This window comes from Elephas maximus, chromosome 11, assembly GCF_024166365.1.
Source record: "Elephas maximus indicus isolate mEleMax1 chromosome 11, mEleMax1 primary haplotype, whole genome shotgun sequence".
Taxonomy (NCBI): Eukaryota; Metazoa; Chordata; class Mammalia; order Proboscidea; family Elephantidae; genus Elephas; species Elephas maximus.
This window is the reverse complement of record NC_064829.1, coordinates 43,198,414-43,216,378: the sequence shown is the minus strand read 5'-3', so window position 1 is coordinate 43,216,378 and position 17,965 is coordinate 43,198,414. Positions and strand designations below refer to the sequence as shown.

At 42.0% G+C, this 17,965-nt stretch overlaps 1 protein-coding gene across 1 annotated transcript; it reads left to right on the top strand.

Moving 5' to 3' along the window:
- The first annotated feature begins 913 nt into the window (after positions 1–913).
- On the top strand, positions 914–17,748 carry ZNF396 (zinc finger protein 396). Its single transcript, XM_049902546.1, is given in 6 exon segments — positions 914–939; positions 4,519–4,977; positions 4,979–5,012; positions 5,276–5,423; positions 17,044–17,207; positions 17,210–17,748. Coding segments are annotated over 5 exon segments (939 nt in total). The 5' UTR covers positions 914–939; positions 4,519–4,672; the 3' UTR covers positions 17,498–17,748.
- Positions 17,749–17,965: the final 217 nt, after the last annotated feature.

Here is a 17,965-nt window from a genome sequence, read left to right as displayed (position 1 = left end):
AAGAGCAACTTTCACAGTCTGTTCTGACATCCGTTTTGGTCTTTCTTTCTTGTCTTTTTAATGACCTCTGCTTTCTTCATGTATGGTGTCCTTGATGTCATTCCACAACTCATCTGGTCTTTGGTCATTAGTTTTCAATGCATCAAATCTATTCTTGAGATGGTCTCTAAATTCAGGTGGGATATTCTTAAGGTGGTATTTTGGCTCTCCTGGACTTGTTTTTTCTTCAGCTTCAACTGGAACTTACACATGAGCAATTGATGGTCTGTTCCGAAGTTCATCGCTGGACTTGTTCTGTTGTGCATAGGGTCTCTGTCAGTCAGAATCCACTGAGGGCACCTAACATTCCGGGGTGACGGTATTAGAGGAAGGTTGTGCGGAGAGGTAGAAAGCATAGGATTCTTTTCTCCCTGGGGCCCTGGTAGTGCAGTGCTTAAGCGGTTGGTTGCTAACCAAAAGGCAGGCAGTTCTAACCTACCAGCCGCTCCTTGGAAACCCTCTGGGGCAGTCCTACTCTGTCCTATAGGGTCGCTATGGACTATGAGTCGGAATCCACTCGATGTCAAAGGGTGTCTTCTCTCTAAGACCTTGGGCAAGTCACGGAAACTTTAGTTTTATTTTCTGTAAATGAGTTCTCAAATGAGTAAATGAATAATGTAGGTTAAAGCACTCTGAGAAGTAAAAAAAAAAAAAAAAAAAGGTAGTTTCTTTGAACGGTGATACGGGGCTGCTGAATTCCCATCCTTTGCGGTTATCCCCCTTCACCTATATTGGACCCTACCTCCAGGAGGCGGGAGGCGGTGTTGGCTTGTCTCCATGGTAACTGCTCCGGCTTCCCGGCCCCGCCCCCACCCTGCAGCCAGGACAGGAAGCAGCTGCGGCCGAACGCTTCCTCCAGCTTCTTCTGGACCTCGCAGGGTGGTCCTTCCCGGCCCGGAGGTGAGAGCCGAGGCCTCGTCAGGGCTCCTAGGCGTGGGCGACAACCGTCCGTCATCGGGGTTGTGGGAGAGACGGTGGCATCGCCTTGACCCGGCCTCCCTCCGCTCACCCGCGCATCCTCTCTTCACATTCCTCCCGATATCCACTGGCGAGGGGCGCTTCCCTGCTGCACTCTTCGCCCACGCACCACCTCTACTTGTCCTTCCCCTGCACAACCCCTGGAACCTGCCTACTGCTCCCCGGCATATCCCCAATCCCGCTGAACGCTCTTTCATTCCCTACGACCCTCCTACCGCGCGCCCACCCCACGCCCGGTCTGAGCGCGGCTCTGACGCCCGCACCTCTCCCCGCGCGCCTCTCCAGTCCCCACCGCGGCCTTGCTGAGGCTGTTCCCAGCCGGAGTGAGGCGCCGCACAGGGGAGAGTGGGAGGGCACTTGGGTGGTGCCTGAGGACTGTCGGACCCCCGCCCTCCCAGAGCCAGTCCACAAGATGGGGATTTTGAACTGAGCGTTGTTCCCCTCCAGAAAGACCCCTGCGTCCCTGACTCTGGGCGAAGCCTCCCTTCGGAGGGACCGTGTTCGGAAAGGACGCCGTGTGATGTCGGAAATTTGGTTCTCTGTGTCGTTTAGAGCTGAGGGCAATTGTGGAGACCGCACAGATTCTGCTCCTGGTGCTGAAGACACAGTGCGTTCTGGTCTGGAAGGCTGTTTTGGCCTTTGGAAGGATCTTTTGTGGTCAAGTTGATTCCTACTCATAGCAGCTCTACAGGACAAAGTAGATCTGCTCTATAAGTGTTTCCAAAGCAGTAATCTTTATGGGAGCAGATTGCTACATCTTTCTTCTCCTCTGGTGAGTTAAAACTTCCAGCCTTTCCCTTAGCAGCGGAGTGCTTAACCACTGTGCCACCAGGGCTCCTTGTTTTGGCCTTACCCTTTGCAGTCAGTCTGTTTCAACTCATAGCGACCCTATAGAACAGAGTTGAACTGCTTCGTAGGGTTTCCAAGACTATAAACTTTATAGAAGCCGACTGCCACTTCTTTTTCCCACAGAACAGCTGGTGGGTTGGAACCACCAACTGGTGGAGAGCTTTACCAGTGTACCACCAGGGCTCCTTGGTCTTGGTCTTAGGAAACCCAGTGCCGTCGAGTTGATTCCAACTCATAGCGACCCTATAGGACAGAGTAGAAGTGCCCCATAGAGTTTCCAAGGAGCGCCTGGTGGATTCAAATTGCCGACCCTTTGGTTAGCAGCTGTAGCACTTAACCACTACACCACCAGGGTTTCCTTAGGGTCCCTTAAATGTAATGCTCTCTGATGGCTCCAAACTCGTGGCCTCAATCCTTCACAATTCTTCCTTCTTGTCCCTTAGACTCTGTTCCAGGCTCATCTGGGCCTGTTGCTCCTGTGACTTCCTTCTGAGTGCTGGGACTCTGCATAGGGGTTCCCAGTGAGGGGACTGCCCTACCTCCAGCCTCTTGACGGTGTAGCACAGTGCATGACTGGATGCCTTGGATTCATACCCCAGCACTGCCACTTTGTCTTTGGTCACATTATCTGGCCTTGTGGTTCCTCATCTATAAAATTGGGATAAAAGTAGCCTCATAAGGCTTTTATGAGGATTAAATGAGTTTATATTTATTAAAGTCAGTAGAACAGAGCTTGGTACCTAGTGTGTTCCATACGTCAGGTATCATTTGGATCTTAGCATATCACTGTATAGGTTTGTATCACTTGATAATTTATTATCATATCTCCCCTGTGAGAGTATAAGCTTTGTGAAGCCACTGGCCTCATTCAGGTCACTGACATGTCTTCAGTGCCTGGAACAGCACTTGGTGAGGTAGGGAAAACAATCAGATGACAGATGACATAAAGAGGAAAAATAGGGGCACACGTAAGATTTTAAAATTAGCCATCATTTGCTGAACTTTATAAATGCTATCAGATAACCACTGTACAACTTTTCAAATTTGATTAATCATTGGTATAAAAACCAAAAAAATCAAGCCCACTGCCATCGAGTTGATTTTGACTCATAGTGACTGTAAAGGACAGAGTAGAACTGCCCCATGGGGTTTACAAGGAGTACCTGGTGGATTTGAACTGCTGACCTTTTGGTTAGCAGTGACCTGAACGAGGCTAGTAGCTTCACAAAGCTTGTACTCTAGCAGGGGAGAGATGATAATAAATTATTAAGTAAGTGATACAAACTTATACGATGATGTGCTAAGATGCAAGTGATTCCTGACATAGGGAACACACTAGGTGCCAAGCACTATTATAATGACTTTAATAAATATAAACTCATTTAATTCTCATAAAAGCCTTATGAGGCTACTATTATCTCCATTTTATAAATATACACTAAAAGTGGTACTAAGAAAAGTATTGTCCCACCTTCCTTGCAAGGTGAAATTTGCCACTCTACTTGACCCCAGTGAGCAGAGTTCTTGGGACATGCTTGAAGGAAATAATTTGAAAGAAAAATAGTATGTTCGTGAAGATGTGCCTCTGAGCAGCACTTATATTGATGAAAATTAGAAACAACTTAAATATTCTACAATAAAGAGATGTCGTTATCGTTGTCAGGTGCCGTCGAATTGGCTCCAACTCATAGTGACCCTGTGTACAACAGAATGAAATGCTGCCTGGTCCTGCGCGCTTCTCATGATCGTTATTATGCTTGAGGCCATTGTTGCAGCCACTGCCAGTCCGTCTCATTGAGGGTCTTCCTCTTTTTTGCTGGCCCTCTACTTTACCAAGCATGATGTCTTTCTCCAGGAACTGATCCCTCCTGATAGCATGTCCAAAGTATGTGAGATGTAATCTTGCCATCCATGCTTCTAAGGAGCATTCTGGCTGTACTTCTGAGATAGATTTGTTCATTCTACAACAAAGAGATAGTGGAGCATATATCTACATATTCACATATACATCTAGATAGATGTTATGGATGGGAAGTAGAATATGAAAATACATTCATTTAGATGGAGAAATATATGATTTCTTTTGAATGTTTCTTTTAATGTCAAAATAATATTGTTGCCACAGTTAGTTAAAATTGAAAAAAAATTCACACAAAAGTACTTCTCTCATGAGACTATTAGAACTCTTTGCAGCAGGCTGGAGAAAATTAATCAGCTCTTTGAACCTGCTCCAGGGTCATAGCTTTTCTATAGGCCTTCCTTATTTCTACTCTCTGGGATCTCTTATACAATGCTGGCTGATCTCTTATTTTAATTTTCAGTCAGCCTGTGAGCCTGGTGTTCAGAATAAACTGGGAATTACTCATGCATATGAACTAGTGAGTCATAGCTCTTTGATTCTCTTAGAGAAAGTTGTTGCTGTTAGGGGCCATTGAGTCGATTCCAACTCATAGCAGAACGAAACACTGCCCGGTCCTGTGCCATCCTCACAATCATTGTTATGCTTGAGCCTAGAGAAAGAAATATTCTTCAAATCATGGTTTATATTAAGATTAAGGTCAGTACTTTCTGTACAGTCTTATGTTTCTATTCATACTGATGGTGTTCTAAGAAGCATGTTTTATTTGTCTTTGTTTCCGCTTGTTTCTTTAGTTGTATTAAGGAGTGTCCATAGGAGAGCTTCACGTCCTTGACAAAGCCTAGTTGTCCTGGACTATTCAAAGTCAAAATGTCTGCGTAGTTGAGAGAGTCACCAACACCCCTTCCACAAACTTCGGCAGAGCCTGATGGGATTCTGATAGTGAAGATGGAAGAGGAACAGCAGGCCTGCAATTGGGACTCCAGCCTCCATTGGAGCAGCTGCTGCAGCCCAGAGACCTTCCGCCAGCAGTTCAGGCAGTTTGGTTACCAGGATTCACCTGGGCCCTGGCAGACTCTGAGCCAGCTCTGGGAACTTTGTCATCTCTGGCTGAGGCTGGAGGTGCACACCAAGGAGCAGATCCTGGAGCTGCTGGTGCTGGAGCAATTCCTGGCCTTTCTGCCCAAAGAGCTGCAGGCCTGGGTGCAGAAGCATCAGCCAGAGAAGGGAGAGGAAGCCATGACTCTGCTGGAGATTGCAGAGAGAGCTCGACGGGCCAGCAGAGCAGGTAAGAAGGGCATCTGTGGGGATGAACGACCAGGCTGAGTCAGGAGCACTGCTCATCACTGGAGTTGAGCGGTTAAGTTGTATTCCTTCAGTACAACTGGATGAGTAGGGTGGCACATGTGCTCATGGGTATCCCAGAAAATGGAATCTAGCTCTACTTCTTTGCTCCCTTTTCCTATGTCCCAGTTTCTTCTCTATTGTTTTACCCTGAATTCCCAATATGATTTTCCTTCTTTAGCCTCAGTTATACCTAATTCATTCCAGGTCTTATTTTTTGGACGAAGAGGGGACATATTTGCAGAGAAGCTAGTGCCTTGGCGAGTAACTCAGGAGTTACCAAGCAGCCAGCTCAAACCCAGCAAGAAGCAGCTTCGGTGGGCATCGTGGGAATGCCACTCCTTAAGACAAAATGGTAGGGGCAGGATTCAGCTCACGGTGGGGGGCAAAGGTGGCATTTCAGCCCATTGCATACATCTTGACTGCTTTTTGCAAGGCATCTCAAATCCCCCCTCCATCTTCTCCTCAGGGCGGGCACTTCTCTGTTACTCATCCTGCCAAACAAACACTGACAGTGTGTTGTTCTTGTTTCTTTCTCACAGATTCTTATAATCCTTAGACTTTTAAATCTCTGACATCACCTTCATCAGGGTTTTCAAAGCTTTCTTAAGCAGCATAACGTTTTTCTCAAATGAAATCTTACTTGGAGCTCCAATATGTAAAACAGATGAAAACACAGCTTCTCTGGCTGAAGTAGAAGCAAGCAGTCCCAGCCCATGGGGCCTCCCGCTCACCCTTATAAGAGGTCTGAAGCCTCTTTTACCTTCAGGCAGTCCCCAAGACCCTTCTGTGGGACTCCAAGGTACACAGTGTAAACACCACTGGTCTACATCATCATTTTCCTGTATAGCTCCTTGCTCAGTTACTGGTGGGATCTAGTGTCGCAATTGCCCATATTGCTGCTGAGATGACTTTACTCTCTTGTGGTGCTTTGAATATGTTTCCCCCACATCCTAAACCTGCCTTCATTACTGTTATATCACTTTTGACAAAGTTTCTCCAAAATAGTTGACACAGCAATCTGGTTTTCCATGGTGGATATTAAATAAATAAATGCTATTTATTTATTCAGAAACCCTGGTGGTATAGTGGTTAAGTGCTACAGCTGCTAACCAAAAGTTTGGCAGTTCAAATCCACCAGGCGCTCCTTGGAAACTTTATGGGGCAGTTCTACTCTGACCTACAGGGTCACTATGAGTCGGAATCGACTCAACGGCAACGGGTTTGGTTTGGTTTTTTGGTTTTATTTATTTATTCAGTATCACTATGAGTTGGAACCGACTCGATGGCAACAGGTTTTTTTTTTGGTTTATGGGGGAAAAGGAGCCCTGGGGGCGCAGTGGTTAAGAGCTCAGCTGCTAACCAAAAGGTCAGCAGGTCAAATCCACTAGCCACTTCTTGGAAACCCTATGGGGCAGTTCCACTCTGTCCCATAGGGTCACTATCAGTTGGACTCAAACTTGACAGCAATGGGTTTTTTAGGCATGGGGGAGCAGGAGAAAGACATGATAAGGGGGGGATCAAGCAGGGTAGGGCACAGAGTCTTAGAAGAGTGGAGAAGGCCTCTCTGACGAAGTGATATGCGTGCTGAGACGCTCCGTCTTAATGATCATCCTGGAGAAGGTGGGAGCCAGAAATGAAAAGGAAACCCCAGCTGGGAGGATCACCTCCTCTTTCTTCACCACTGCTTGTGTTTCCAGAGGGGCAGGGGGAACAGTAAGCAGCTGAGCAAGGTTAGAGCTGTTAGAAATTAAAGGAAATTTTAAAATTTAGAGAGATTTAGAAAACAGATTGTCATCCTTACTTGGTAGGTGCCTGCTCCGACAAGGATTGACTGGCTCTGTTTATTGGGAACTTAATACTTCCAGTCTAGAAATTACCCTGGCTTAACTAAGAGAAAAGTCAAAGTCTTCACACTCCATCAAGATAGGGAGGGAAACCATTCCGGCCTCAGTGGCTTTGTTTTGTGCTGACTACAGAAGTGATCAGCCTCAAAGCCAGGTCCTGGGCTCCCGGTTTTGGCAAGAACCATGTTCTACCAGCCAGTGTCTTCACAGAGGCCTTTCCCACAGTTTTTAAGATGTGTAGAAATTTTAAACAGAAAGCAGAAGGTCCCAGGGTCTTGCAATACAAGGCAGAAAGAACCAGGATCCTGTGATGGGATAACAGAAGCATTCCTTAAGGTCACTGCATGATTTTTGTGGTACTGAGTCAGGTTTTCTCAAAGCTTCTGCGTATGACCTTGGTCTCAGTGGTCAAGTGCTAACTCTTGCCAGGATTTTGATAATGGTGACTAAACATCTAGGTCACTTTGGAATATGAGCTATAAAAAAATGAATTTGAGACTGAATCCTAACCAGTTATGAAATTATTTCTATTTAAATCGGTAACAATAAATTACCATACTTATGAATAAATGCAAGAGATATATTCTTTTTTTTAAATTGTGCTTTAGGTGAAAATTTATAGCTCACGTTAGTTTCTTATACAAAAATTTATACACACATTGTTATGTGACCCTAGTTGCTATCCCGTACTGTGACAGCACACTCACCCTTTCCACCCCTGATTTCCCATGTCTGTTCAACCAGCTCCTATCCCTTTCTGCCTTCTCATCTCGCCTCCAGACATGAGCTGCCCATTCAGTCTCATGTATCTACGTGAACTAAGAAATGATACTCTTCACGTGTATCACTTTATGCCTTATAGTCTGAAGAGTTGGCTTCAGGAATGTTTTTAGTTCTGGGTTAACAGAGTCCGGGGGCCGTGTCTTCTGGGGTTCCTCTAGTCTCAGTCAGATCATTAAGTCTGGTCTTTTTACTAGAATTTGAGTTCTGCACCCCACTTTCCTCCGCTCTGTCAGGGACTCTTTGTTGTGTTGCCTGTCAGGGCAGTCATTGGTGGTAGCTGGGCACCATCTAGTTCTTCTGGCCTCAGGCTGATGTAATCTCTCATTTATGTGGCCCTTTCTGTCTCTTTGGCTAATATTTTCCTTTTGTCTTTGGTGTTCTTCATTCTCCTTTGCTCCAGGTGAGTTGGGACCAATTGATGAATCTTAGGTGGCCACTCACTAGCTTTTAGGACCCCAGACACCACTCAACAAAGTGGGATGCAGAACATTTTCTTAATAAGTTTTGTCATGCCAATTGACTTAGATGTCTCTTAAAACCGTGGTCCCCAGACCCCTGCCTCTGCTACTCTGTCCCTCGAAGTGTTTAGTTGTGTTCAGGATACTTCTTAGCTTTTGGTTTAGTCCAGTTGTGCTGACTTCCCCAGTATTGTGTGCTGTCCTTCTCTTCACCTAAGCCAAATCTTATCTACTATCTAGGTAGTAAATTCCCCTCTCCCTCCCTCCCCACCCTTGTAACCATCAAAGAATGTTTTCCTCTGTTTAAGCCTTTTCTTGAGTTCTTATAATAGTAGTCTTATATAATATTTTTCCTTTTGCGACTGACTAATTTCACTCAGCATAATGCCTTCCACATTCATCTATGTCATGAGATGTTTCAAGGATTCATCATTGTTCTTTACCATTGTGTAGTATTCCACTGTGTGAATATACCATAATTTGTTTATCCAGTCATCCGTTGATGGGCAGCCAGGTTGTTTCCATCTTTTTGCTATTGTGAACAGTGCTGCAGTGAACATGGGTGTGCATCTATCTATTCATGTGAGGGCACTTATTTCTCTAGGATATATTCCAAGGAGTGGGATTGCTGGATCATGTGGTAGTTCTATTTCTAGCTTTTTAAGGAAGTGCCAAATTGATTTCCAAAGTGGTTGTACCATTTTACATTCCCACCAGCAGTGTATAAATGTTCCAGTCTTTCCACTACCTCTCCAACATTTATTGTTTTGTGTTTTTGGATTACTGCTAGCCTTGTAAGGGTGAAATGGTATCTCATTGAAGTTTTGATTTGCGTTTCTGTAATGGCTAATGACCCTGAGCACTTCCTCATGTATCTATTAGTCATCTGAATGTCTTCTTTGGTGAAGCGCCTGTTTATATCCTTTGCCCATTTTTTAGTTGGGTTATTTGTCTTTTTGGTGTTGAGGTTTTGTAGTATCTTGTAGAGTTTAGAGATTAGATGCTGATTGGATTTGTCGTAGCCAAAGAATTTTTTCCCCAGTCTGTAGGTTGTCTTTTTATTCTTTTGATGAAGTCTTTGGATGAGCATAAGTGTTTGATTTTAGGTGCTCCCAGTTATCTAGTTTTTCTTCAAGTATTTGCGCATTGTTATGTTTTGTATTTTGTTTATGCCATGTGTTAGGGCTCCTAGCATTGTTCCTATTTTTTCTTCCATGATCTTGATTGTTTTAGATTTTATATTTAGATCTTTGATCCATTTTGAGTTAGTTTTTGTGCATGGTGTGAGGTATGGGTCTTGTTTCTTTTTTTTGCAAATGGATATCCAGTTATGCTAGCACCATTTGTTAAAGAGCTGTCTTTTCCGCATTTAGCAGACTTTGGGCCTTTGTCAAATATCAGCTGCTCATAGGTGGATGAATTTACATCTGGATTCTCAATTCTGTTCCATTGGTCTCTCTAACCGTTGTATCAGTACCAGGCTGTTTTGACTACTGTGGCCGTATAATAGGTTCTAAAATCAGGTAGTGTGAGGCCTTCCACTTTGTTGTTCTTCTACAATTATGCTTTCCTTATCCAGGGCCTCTTCTCTTTCCATATGAAGTTGGTGATTTGTTTTTCCATCTCATTAAAAAATGTTGTTGGAATTCGGATCCAGATTACATTGTATCTGTAGATCACTTTGGGTAGAAGTGACATTTTCACAATGTTAAGTCTTCCTACCCATTAACAAGGTATGTTTTTTCCACTTTCGTAAGTCTCTTTTGGTTTCTTGCAGTAGTGTCTTGTAGTTTTCTTTGTATAGGTCTTTTACATCTCTGGTTAGCTTTATTATTAAGTATTTTATCTTTTGGGGGGCTATTGTAAATGGTATCCAGTTGGTGATTTTCTCTTCAGTGTTCTCTTTGTTGGTATAGAGGAATCCAGCTGATTTTTATGTGTTTATCTTGAGTTCTGATACTTTGCTGAAGTCTTCTATTAGTTCCAGTACTTTTCTTATGGATTCTTTGAGGTTTTCTGTGTATAAGATCATATCATCTGCAAATAGGGATACTTTTACTTCTTCTTTACCAATTTGGATGCTCTTTATTTCTTTTTCTTGCCTCATTGCTCTGGCTAGGACCTTCAGCACAATGTTGAGTCAGAGTCCTAATGAAGGGCATCCTTGTTTGGTTCCCATTCTCAAGGGGAATGCTTTCAGACTCTGTCTATTTAGGATGATGTTGGCTGTTGGCTTTGTATAAAGGTCCTTTATTGTGTTGAGGAGTTTCCCTTCTATTCCTATTTTGCTGAGAGTTTTTTTCATGAATGGGTGTTGGACTTTCTCAGATGTCTTTTCTGCAACAATTGGTAAGATAATGTGGTTCTTGTCTTTTATTTATGTGATGGATTACGCTGATAGTTTTTCTAATGTTGAACCATCCCTGCATACCTGGTGTGAATCCCACTTGGTCATGGCGAATTATTTTTTTTGATATGTTGTCGAATTCTATTGGGTGTAATTTTTTTGAGGATTTTTGTGTCTATGTTCATGATGGATATTGATCTGTAATTAATTTTTTTGTGGTGTCTTTACCTGGTTTGGTATCAGGGTTATGCTGGCTTCAAAGAATGAGTTTGGGAGTATTCTATCCTTTTCTATGCTCTGAAATACCTTTAGTAGTAGTAGTGTTATCTCTTCTCTGAAAGTTTGGTAGAATTCTCCAGTGAAGCTGTCAAGGCCAGGGCTTTTTTTTTCTTGGGAGTTTTTTAATTACCTCTTCAATCTCTTCTTTTGTTATAGGTTTATTTAGTTGTTCTGCCTCTGTTTGTGTTAGTTTAAGTAGGTAGTGTGTTTCTAGAAATTTGTCCAGTTCCTCTAGGTTTTCAAATTTGTTGGAGTACAATTTTTCATAGTATGCTATTATGTTTCTTTTAATTTCAGTTGGGCCTGTTGTGATATTGTCTATCTCGTTTCTTATTTGGTTTATTTGCTTCTTCTTGAAATTTTTCTTTTGTTAGTTTGTCCAGTGGTTTATCAATTTTGTTGATCTTTTCAAAGAACCAGCTTTTGGTCTTGTTAACTCTTTGAATTGTTTTTCTATTCTCTATTTCATTTATTTCTGCTCTAATTTTCATTATTTCCTTTCTTCTGGTGCCCACAGGCTTCTTTTGCTGCTCTCTTTTTTGTTCAAGTTGTAGGGTTAACATTTTGATTTTGGCCCTTTTTTCTTTTTGAATGTGTGCATTTATTGCTATAAATTGACCTCCGAGCACTGCTTTTGCTGTGTACCAAGTGTTCTGATAGCATGTGTTTTCATTCTCATTTGTTTCTGTGAATTTCTTTATTCCATCCTTAATTTCTTCTATAACCCAGTAGTTTTTGAGCAAGGTGTTATTTGGTTTCCATGTATTTGATTTTTTTTCCCTTGATTTTTCTGTTATTGATTTCTACTTTTTTGGCTTTATGGTCAGAAAAGATGCTTTGTAATATTTTAATGTTTTGGATTCTGTTAAGGCTTGCTTTGTGGCCTAATATGTAGTCTGTTCTGGAGACTGTTCCATGTGCATTGGAAAAGAAAGTATAGTTAACTGCTGTTGGGTGGAGTATTCTGTGTATGTCTATGAGATCAAGTTGGTTGATTATGGCATTTAGATTTTCTGTGTCTTTATTGAGTTTCCTTCTGGATGTTCTGACCTTCACCAAAAGTGGTGTGTTAAAGCCTCCTTCTACTGTTGTGGAGCTTTCTATTTCTCTTTTCAATGCTGTTAGAGTTCGTTTTATGTATTGTGGAGGCCTGTCATTGGGTGCATAAATAATTATTATGGTTATGTCCTCCCGGTGAATTGACCCTTTACTCATTATGTAGTGTCTATCTTAGTCATCTAGTGCTGCTATAACTGAAATACCACGAGTGGATGGCTTCAACAGAGAAGTTTATTCTCTCACAGTCTAGCAGTCTACAAGTCCAAATTCAGGACACTGGCTCCAGGGGAAGGCTTTCTCCGTTGGCTCTGAAGGAAGGTCCTTGTCATCAGTCTTCCCTTGGTCTGGGAGCATCTCAGCACAGGTACTACAGGTCCAGAGGATGCATTCTGCTCCTAGCACTGCTTCCTTGGTGGTGTGATGTCCCCCGTGTCTCTCTGCTCACTTTTTTCTTTTATATCTCAAAAGAGATTGGCTTAAGACACTATGTAATCTTGTAGGTCTCATCAATATAACTGCCACTAATCCGTCTCATTACATCATAGTGATAGGATTTACAACACATAGGGAAATCACATCAGATGACAAAATGTTAGACAAACATACAATACTGGGAATCATGATCTAGCCAAGTTGACAGATATTTTGGGGGATACAGTTCAATCCATGAGTGTCCTTCCTTATCCTTTATGGTAGATTTTGCTTTAAAGTCTGTTTTGTCAGAGATTGGTATTGCCACTCCTGCTCTTTTTTGATTGTTGTTTGCTTGATATATTTTTTTTTCCATCCTTCGAGTTTTAATTTGTTTTGTGTCTTTGAGTCTAAAGTGTGTCTCTTGTAGGCAACATATAGACGGGTTGTATTTTTTAATCCATTCTGCCACTCTCGGTCTCTTTATTGGTGCATTTAGTCCATTTACATTCAGTGTAATTATTGGTAGGTATGAGTTGTTTTTTTTTTTTTATGAGTTTAGTGCTATCATTTTGATGTATTTTTTTGTGTGTGTGGTGTTGACAAGTTTCTTTGTTCCACTTAATTTTCTGTGCTGAGTCATTTTTCTTTATGTATTTTCTTTTCATCGCTGTTGATTTTGTATTTGCTGAGTCTTTATCTTTTTCTTGTTTTTTATTTTGATGCATAGGATTGTTAGTTTCCTTTGTGGTTACCTTAATATTTACCTCTATTTTTCTAGGTTTAAACCAATCTTCTATTTCTTGATATCACCTCGACTTCCTCTCCATATGAGAGTTCTATGACTATGTTATTTAGTCTTTCTTTTTTGTTTTAATGTTGTCATCTTTTACATATTGACCTCTCTGTTTCCCTATTTTCAGTGTTTCAGCTTTGATTCATTTTTGTGACTTCCCTATGTGAGTTGATATCTGTTTGTTCTGTCCTGTGTTCTAGTCTTGGGTTGTTATCTGATGTTATTGGTTTTCTAACCAGAGGACTCCCTTTGTGTTTCTTGTAATTTTTGTTTGGTTTTTACAAATTCACTAAACTTCTGTTTATCTGGAAATGTCCTAAGTTCACCATCATATTTTAGAGACAATTTTGCTGGATATATAATTCTTGGCTGACAATTTTTTTCCTTCAAGGCTTTATATATGTCATCCCATTGCCTTCTTGCCTGCATGGTTTCTTCTGAGCAGTCCTAGCTTACTCTTATTGACTCTCCTTTGTAGATGATTTTTGGTTTATCCCTTGCTGCTCATAAAATTCTCTCTTTATCCTTGGTTTTGGCAAGTTTAATTACGTCTTGGTGACTTTCTTTTTGTATCTACCTTGTGTGGGGTTCGATGAGCTGCTTAGATAGATATCTTCTCATCTTTCACAATATCAGGGAAGTTTTCTGTGAATAAATCTTCAACAATTCTTTCTATATTTTCTATTATCCGCCCCCCCAACCATTCTGGTACTCCAATCATTTGTAGGTTATTCCTCGATAGAGTCCCACATAATTCTTAGGGTTTCTTCATTTTTTTTAATTCTTTTATCGGATTTTTCTTCAAATATGTTGGTGTCAAGTGCTTTATCTTCAGTCTCACTAATTCTGACTTCCATTGCCTCAATTCTGCTCCTATGACTTTCTATTGAGTTGTCTAATTCTGAAATTTTTTTGTTAATCTTTTGGATTTCTGTTTGCTGTCTCTCTGTGAATTCTTGCCGCCTGTTAAATTTGTCAGTATGCTGTTATATAACCTTCTTAAGTTCCTGTGTTGCTTTGCCTGTGTGTTCCTTGTCTTGGTCTGCGTCTTGCCTGATCTACTTTCTGATCTATTGAAGAGCTTTTTTGAATTCTACTTCTGGTAATTCCAAGAAATTAACTTCCTCTGGGAGGTTTCTTGGTTATTTGTTTTGGTTGCTTGCTGAAGCCATCATACTCTGCCTCTTTATGTGAGTTGATATTGACTGTTGTCTCCAAGCCTTCTGTAAGTTATATTTATTTTATGTTTGATTACTGTGTCCTAGCTTCTTGTTTTATTTTGTTTCGATATGCCCAAATTGGCTGGTCATGGAGGTAGTTTGATTATTGGCATATTTGAAGCTCTCACATCCTGTCACCATGTGGTTAGAGGTATATGAGCCCAGGAGTCCATTTACTTTTCTTGTGTGGATTCAGCTTAAGTGTCCACATCGTTGGTCACTGAGTGTGTGGTGCAGGCTCTCACCTGTAGTCCTAGGTGGGCAGGGGTGATTGGAGTAGGCAGAGGTACCTGGCTGCAGTTTGCAGTCATGTGCTGAGCAAGGCAAGGGGCTAACTGCTGCCCCCGAGTGTCTGGGTGTAAGGGATGTTCCTGTTCCCTAGAGCTCATAGGTGGGTGGGTTTTGCAGCCCGACTTTGGGCACTTAGTGCTGTTGGCTGTAAGGACTGGGAGGCACCACTTATTTTTGGAACCCTGTCTTGGGTGGCTAGGTGAAGTAGGTGGAACCACCAGTCCTCAGGCCATTGATGTAGGTAGGTGAGGATCTTTCTTAACGGGCAAACAAAAAAAATGACCCAAATCTATTGCTATTGAGTCAATTCCGACTCATAACGACCCTATAGGACAGAGTAGAACTGGCCCACAGGATTTTCAGGGAGCGCCTGGTGGATTCGAACTGCTGACCTTTTGGTTAGCAGCCATAGCTTTTAACCACTATACCACCAGGGCTTCCGCTTAATGGGCAGAGCCTGTCAAATGTCTCAAATCTGCCACTCCCGCTTATAGCTGTTGCAGTTGAAAATAGACTTCAGGTATATACCCCGTTGTACTGTGCTAATGAGGGCCTATGCTGTTGAAATGGGCCCACACAGGTCTATGCAGGGATGATATACATTCAAAGTCCATGGACCCCTTATGCCTGTGCGTAGGCAATGAGATTATGCCTGCCCTGAGTTCCTGGCTGAGAGGAGCTGGCAGATTATTTTTTCCTATTTGTTGATTTGTTCTCTCTCCAAAGCCAGGAGAATGGCTTGGGACATATAATGGGTCCTACTTCCAGCCCAGGGGGTGCAGCAATCACTGAAGCCTGACCGGGACTCAGAGCAGAGCGGGGAGATGGCAGGTAAATAAGAAAGAGGTACTTCCCAAAGGGGGGAAGGGTTTATTTTTATCTGCGTGGTAGGTTAGGCGCTTGTACTTACCTTTTGCTGATTCAGAGTAATTTTTCCCTGGTTCTGGAGGCTTGAGGAGACTCTCCGCCTCTCAGTTTCCCCTGATGTGGAAAACGTGTTCCTAGTGCTACTGCTTGCCTCAGCTCACGTGCATTGGCTCATCCAGCCTGCAGAGTGCTGGCCAGGCCAGGTCTGGCAAATCCTTGCTGCTTCAGAACTGTGTCTCCCTCTCCCTGCCACTCAGTCTGACTGCTTAACTTTGTCTTTGATGTTCAGGGCTCCTAAATTGTCGTATACAATTGATTGACTTGTTTTTTCAGGTCTTTGATGTAAGAGGGACCACAAGAAGGGTCTGACTACTCTGCCATATTGGCTCTGCCTTTGAGATACATTCATTTTGTAATAATTATGTTTAGGCCCATTTTAAATTAATTTCTTGAACTTTTTTTCCTGTAAATTCATAGTTCTCTTAGCCATTGTCATACTCAGTCACTGACTTCTCTTCCTGAACCACCTTTCTCACATCATCTTCTGGCTAAGCCCTAAGAGGGCCTAGAGCATTGCTTATCATCAGCAGGCTCCGGGTTAATTTCAGTCTACATTACCTCAGATAAATGTATCCTCATCAGTTGCAGTCAGTCCCAGCTAATTCGTGTCCACAACCATGTACAAAACTACAATACTTTTTTTTTTATAGACTCATTTTAAACTGCTGTCTTTCAGCACCTCAGTTAAAATGCCATCAAGAGGATGACTGAAGTGACTCCTTCAGTTAATACATCCAAATTAAATTGGAATAGTCACATACAAGTTATAGGTTCTTTTGGAGCTTCAGGCAACCTAACAGCCTGAGCTCAAAGGCCCTTTGTATCTAAGCAAATCTGTACTTATTCAGAATGGCTATAGCCAATAAACAGCTGTGTGCACTTTTCCATAGACATCAAATATAACACAAAATAATACAACAAACTGAGTCATTCAACCAGTACTGTAAAACAGAATTAGAGGTTTTTCTTAGATGGGTACCCTGTGCTACCCATGATCTTTTGAGGTGTCAGTTATCCTAGTCTGTAATTCTCCTTCTTTTTGCATAGCTTGTGTTTTCTATATTCCTTTTTGACCCCTTGACTTTCTTCAGCCCCTTTCTTTGCTTATTTATCCATTCATTTATCATTGTCAACCTTTTTTTTTTAATTGATACTCTTGTACTAAATCTTGCTTACTACTACCCACTGCCACATTTGGCTCCTTCTCATTGCTCCTCTGCATTTTCAGTAATTCCTCATCTTTTAGGTTCTTTCTTTTCCTGCAAACTTTCCTCAGTCTCTGAGATATCTTTTTACCCCTCCTCACTACTCTACGTTTTCCACAGAGCTTTGCGTCTTTATAATTGACTGTCTCCTTAGGATGTAACCTTTCTCTTTGCCTGTGCTCTCTATGGTATTTTCTGTCTTACCATCTCCATTGTCCACAATATGATGCTGTTTTACAAACATGCTAGCTGGTAATTAATCCATGCTTATTCCATTTAGATCATTCTGTTTCCCTGTCTTTCATTCTGAACAGAGAACTAGTGATACTTACTTTTCCGTTTATTATTTCAGATGGAGATACCAAAGCTAGAAGTGTGGAATCAGCTTCAAGGCAAAAGACTTCTCCAGGCATAGAACTGCATTACGATGTTTCTAACACCCTTTGTATGAATGCTTCCTAGAGTTTCACATATCGAGGAACTTGCAAACAAAATGACAGATTGGAAAGAAGAAGGAAAACCCCTCTCGAAAAAAACAACACAAATGTGATGAATGTGGCAAAAACTTTAGTCAGAGTTCAGCCCTTATCCTACATCAGAGAATCCACAGTGGGGAGAAACCTTACACATGTGATGAGTGTGCAAAGGCTTTTAGCCGAAGCACTGTCCATATTCAGCATCGAAGAACTCACATGGGGGAAAAACCCTACAAGTGCCATGAATGTGGGAAAGCCTTTAGTCAGAGCTCAAATCTTTTCAGACATAAGAAAAGACACAATAGAGAAAAACTCCCATCAGTGTCATAAGGGACTGAAAGTAATTGCTCAGTTTTTTCAACAGGGGAGATGACACAAGGCACAAACTCTTTGGTATAAATCAGTGGTTTTACTGGACACTGGTTTCCTTCAAGGGTCAAAGAAGCCATAGGGGAGGATGTAGAATACCTACATCACTATTGTTTGCTTTTCTGCTCATCAATACAATGTCAACTCAGATATTTGAGATTCCAAAGCCTAATTCAGATTTCTATCCCTAAGTAGCCCTTGAAAAGACATTCTCGGACAGGTTAATTGGTATATTCCTTGTTAGACAAGTACATTTTTTCCCTGTTGAGAAGGAATGTGTGAGTTACTTAGTACAAAAATGGTATCCTCCTCCATTTCATAACTTGAGCATTGGAATTCTAAAGACAAAAGATTAAACCACTTTACTTGTTTGCCTGCTTTCCCACATTGTCTTCTGTTACCAGATTCCAAATATAGTATTGAGGAGAC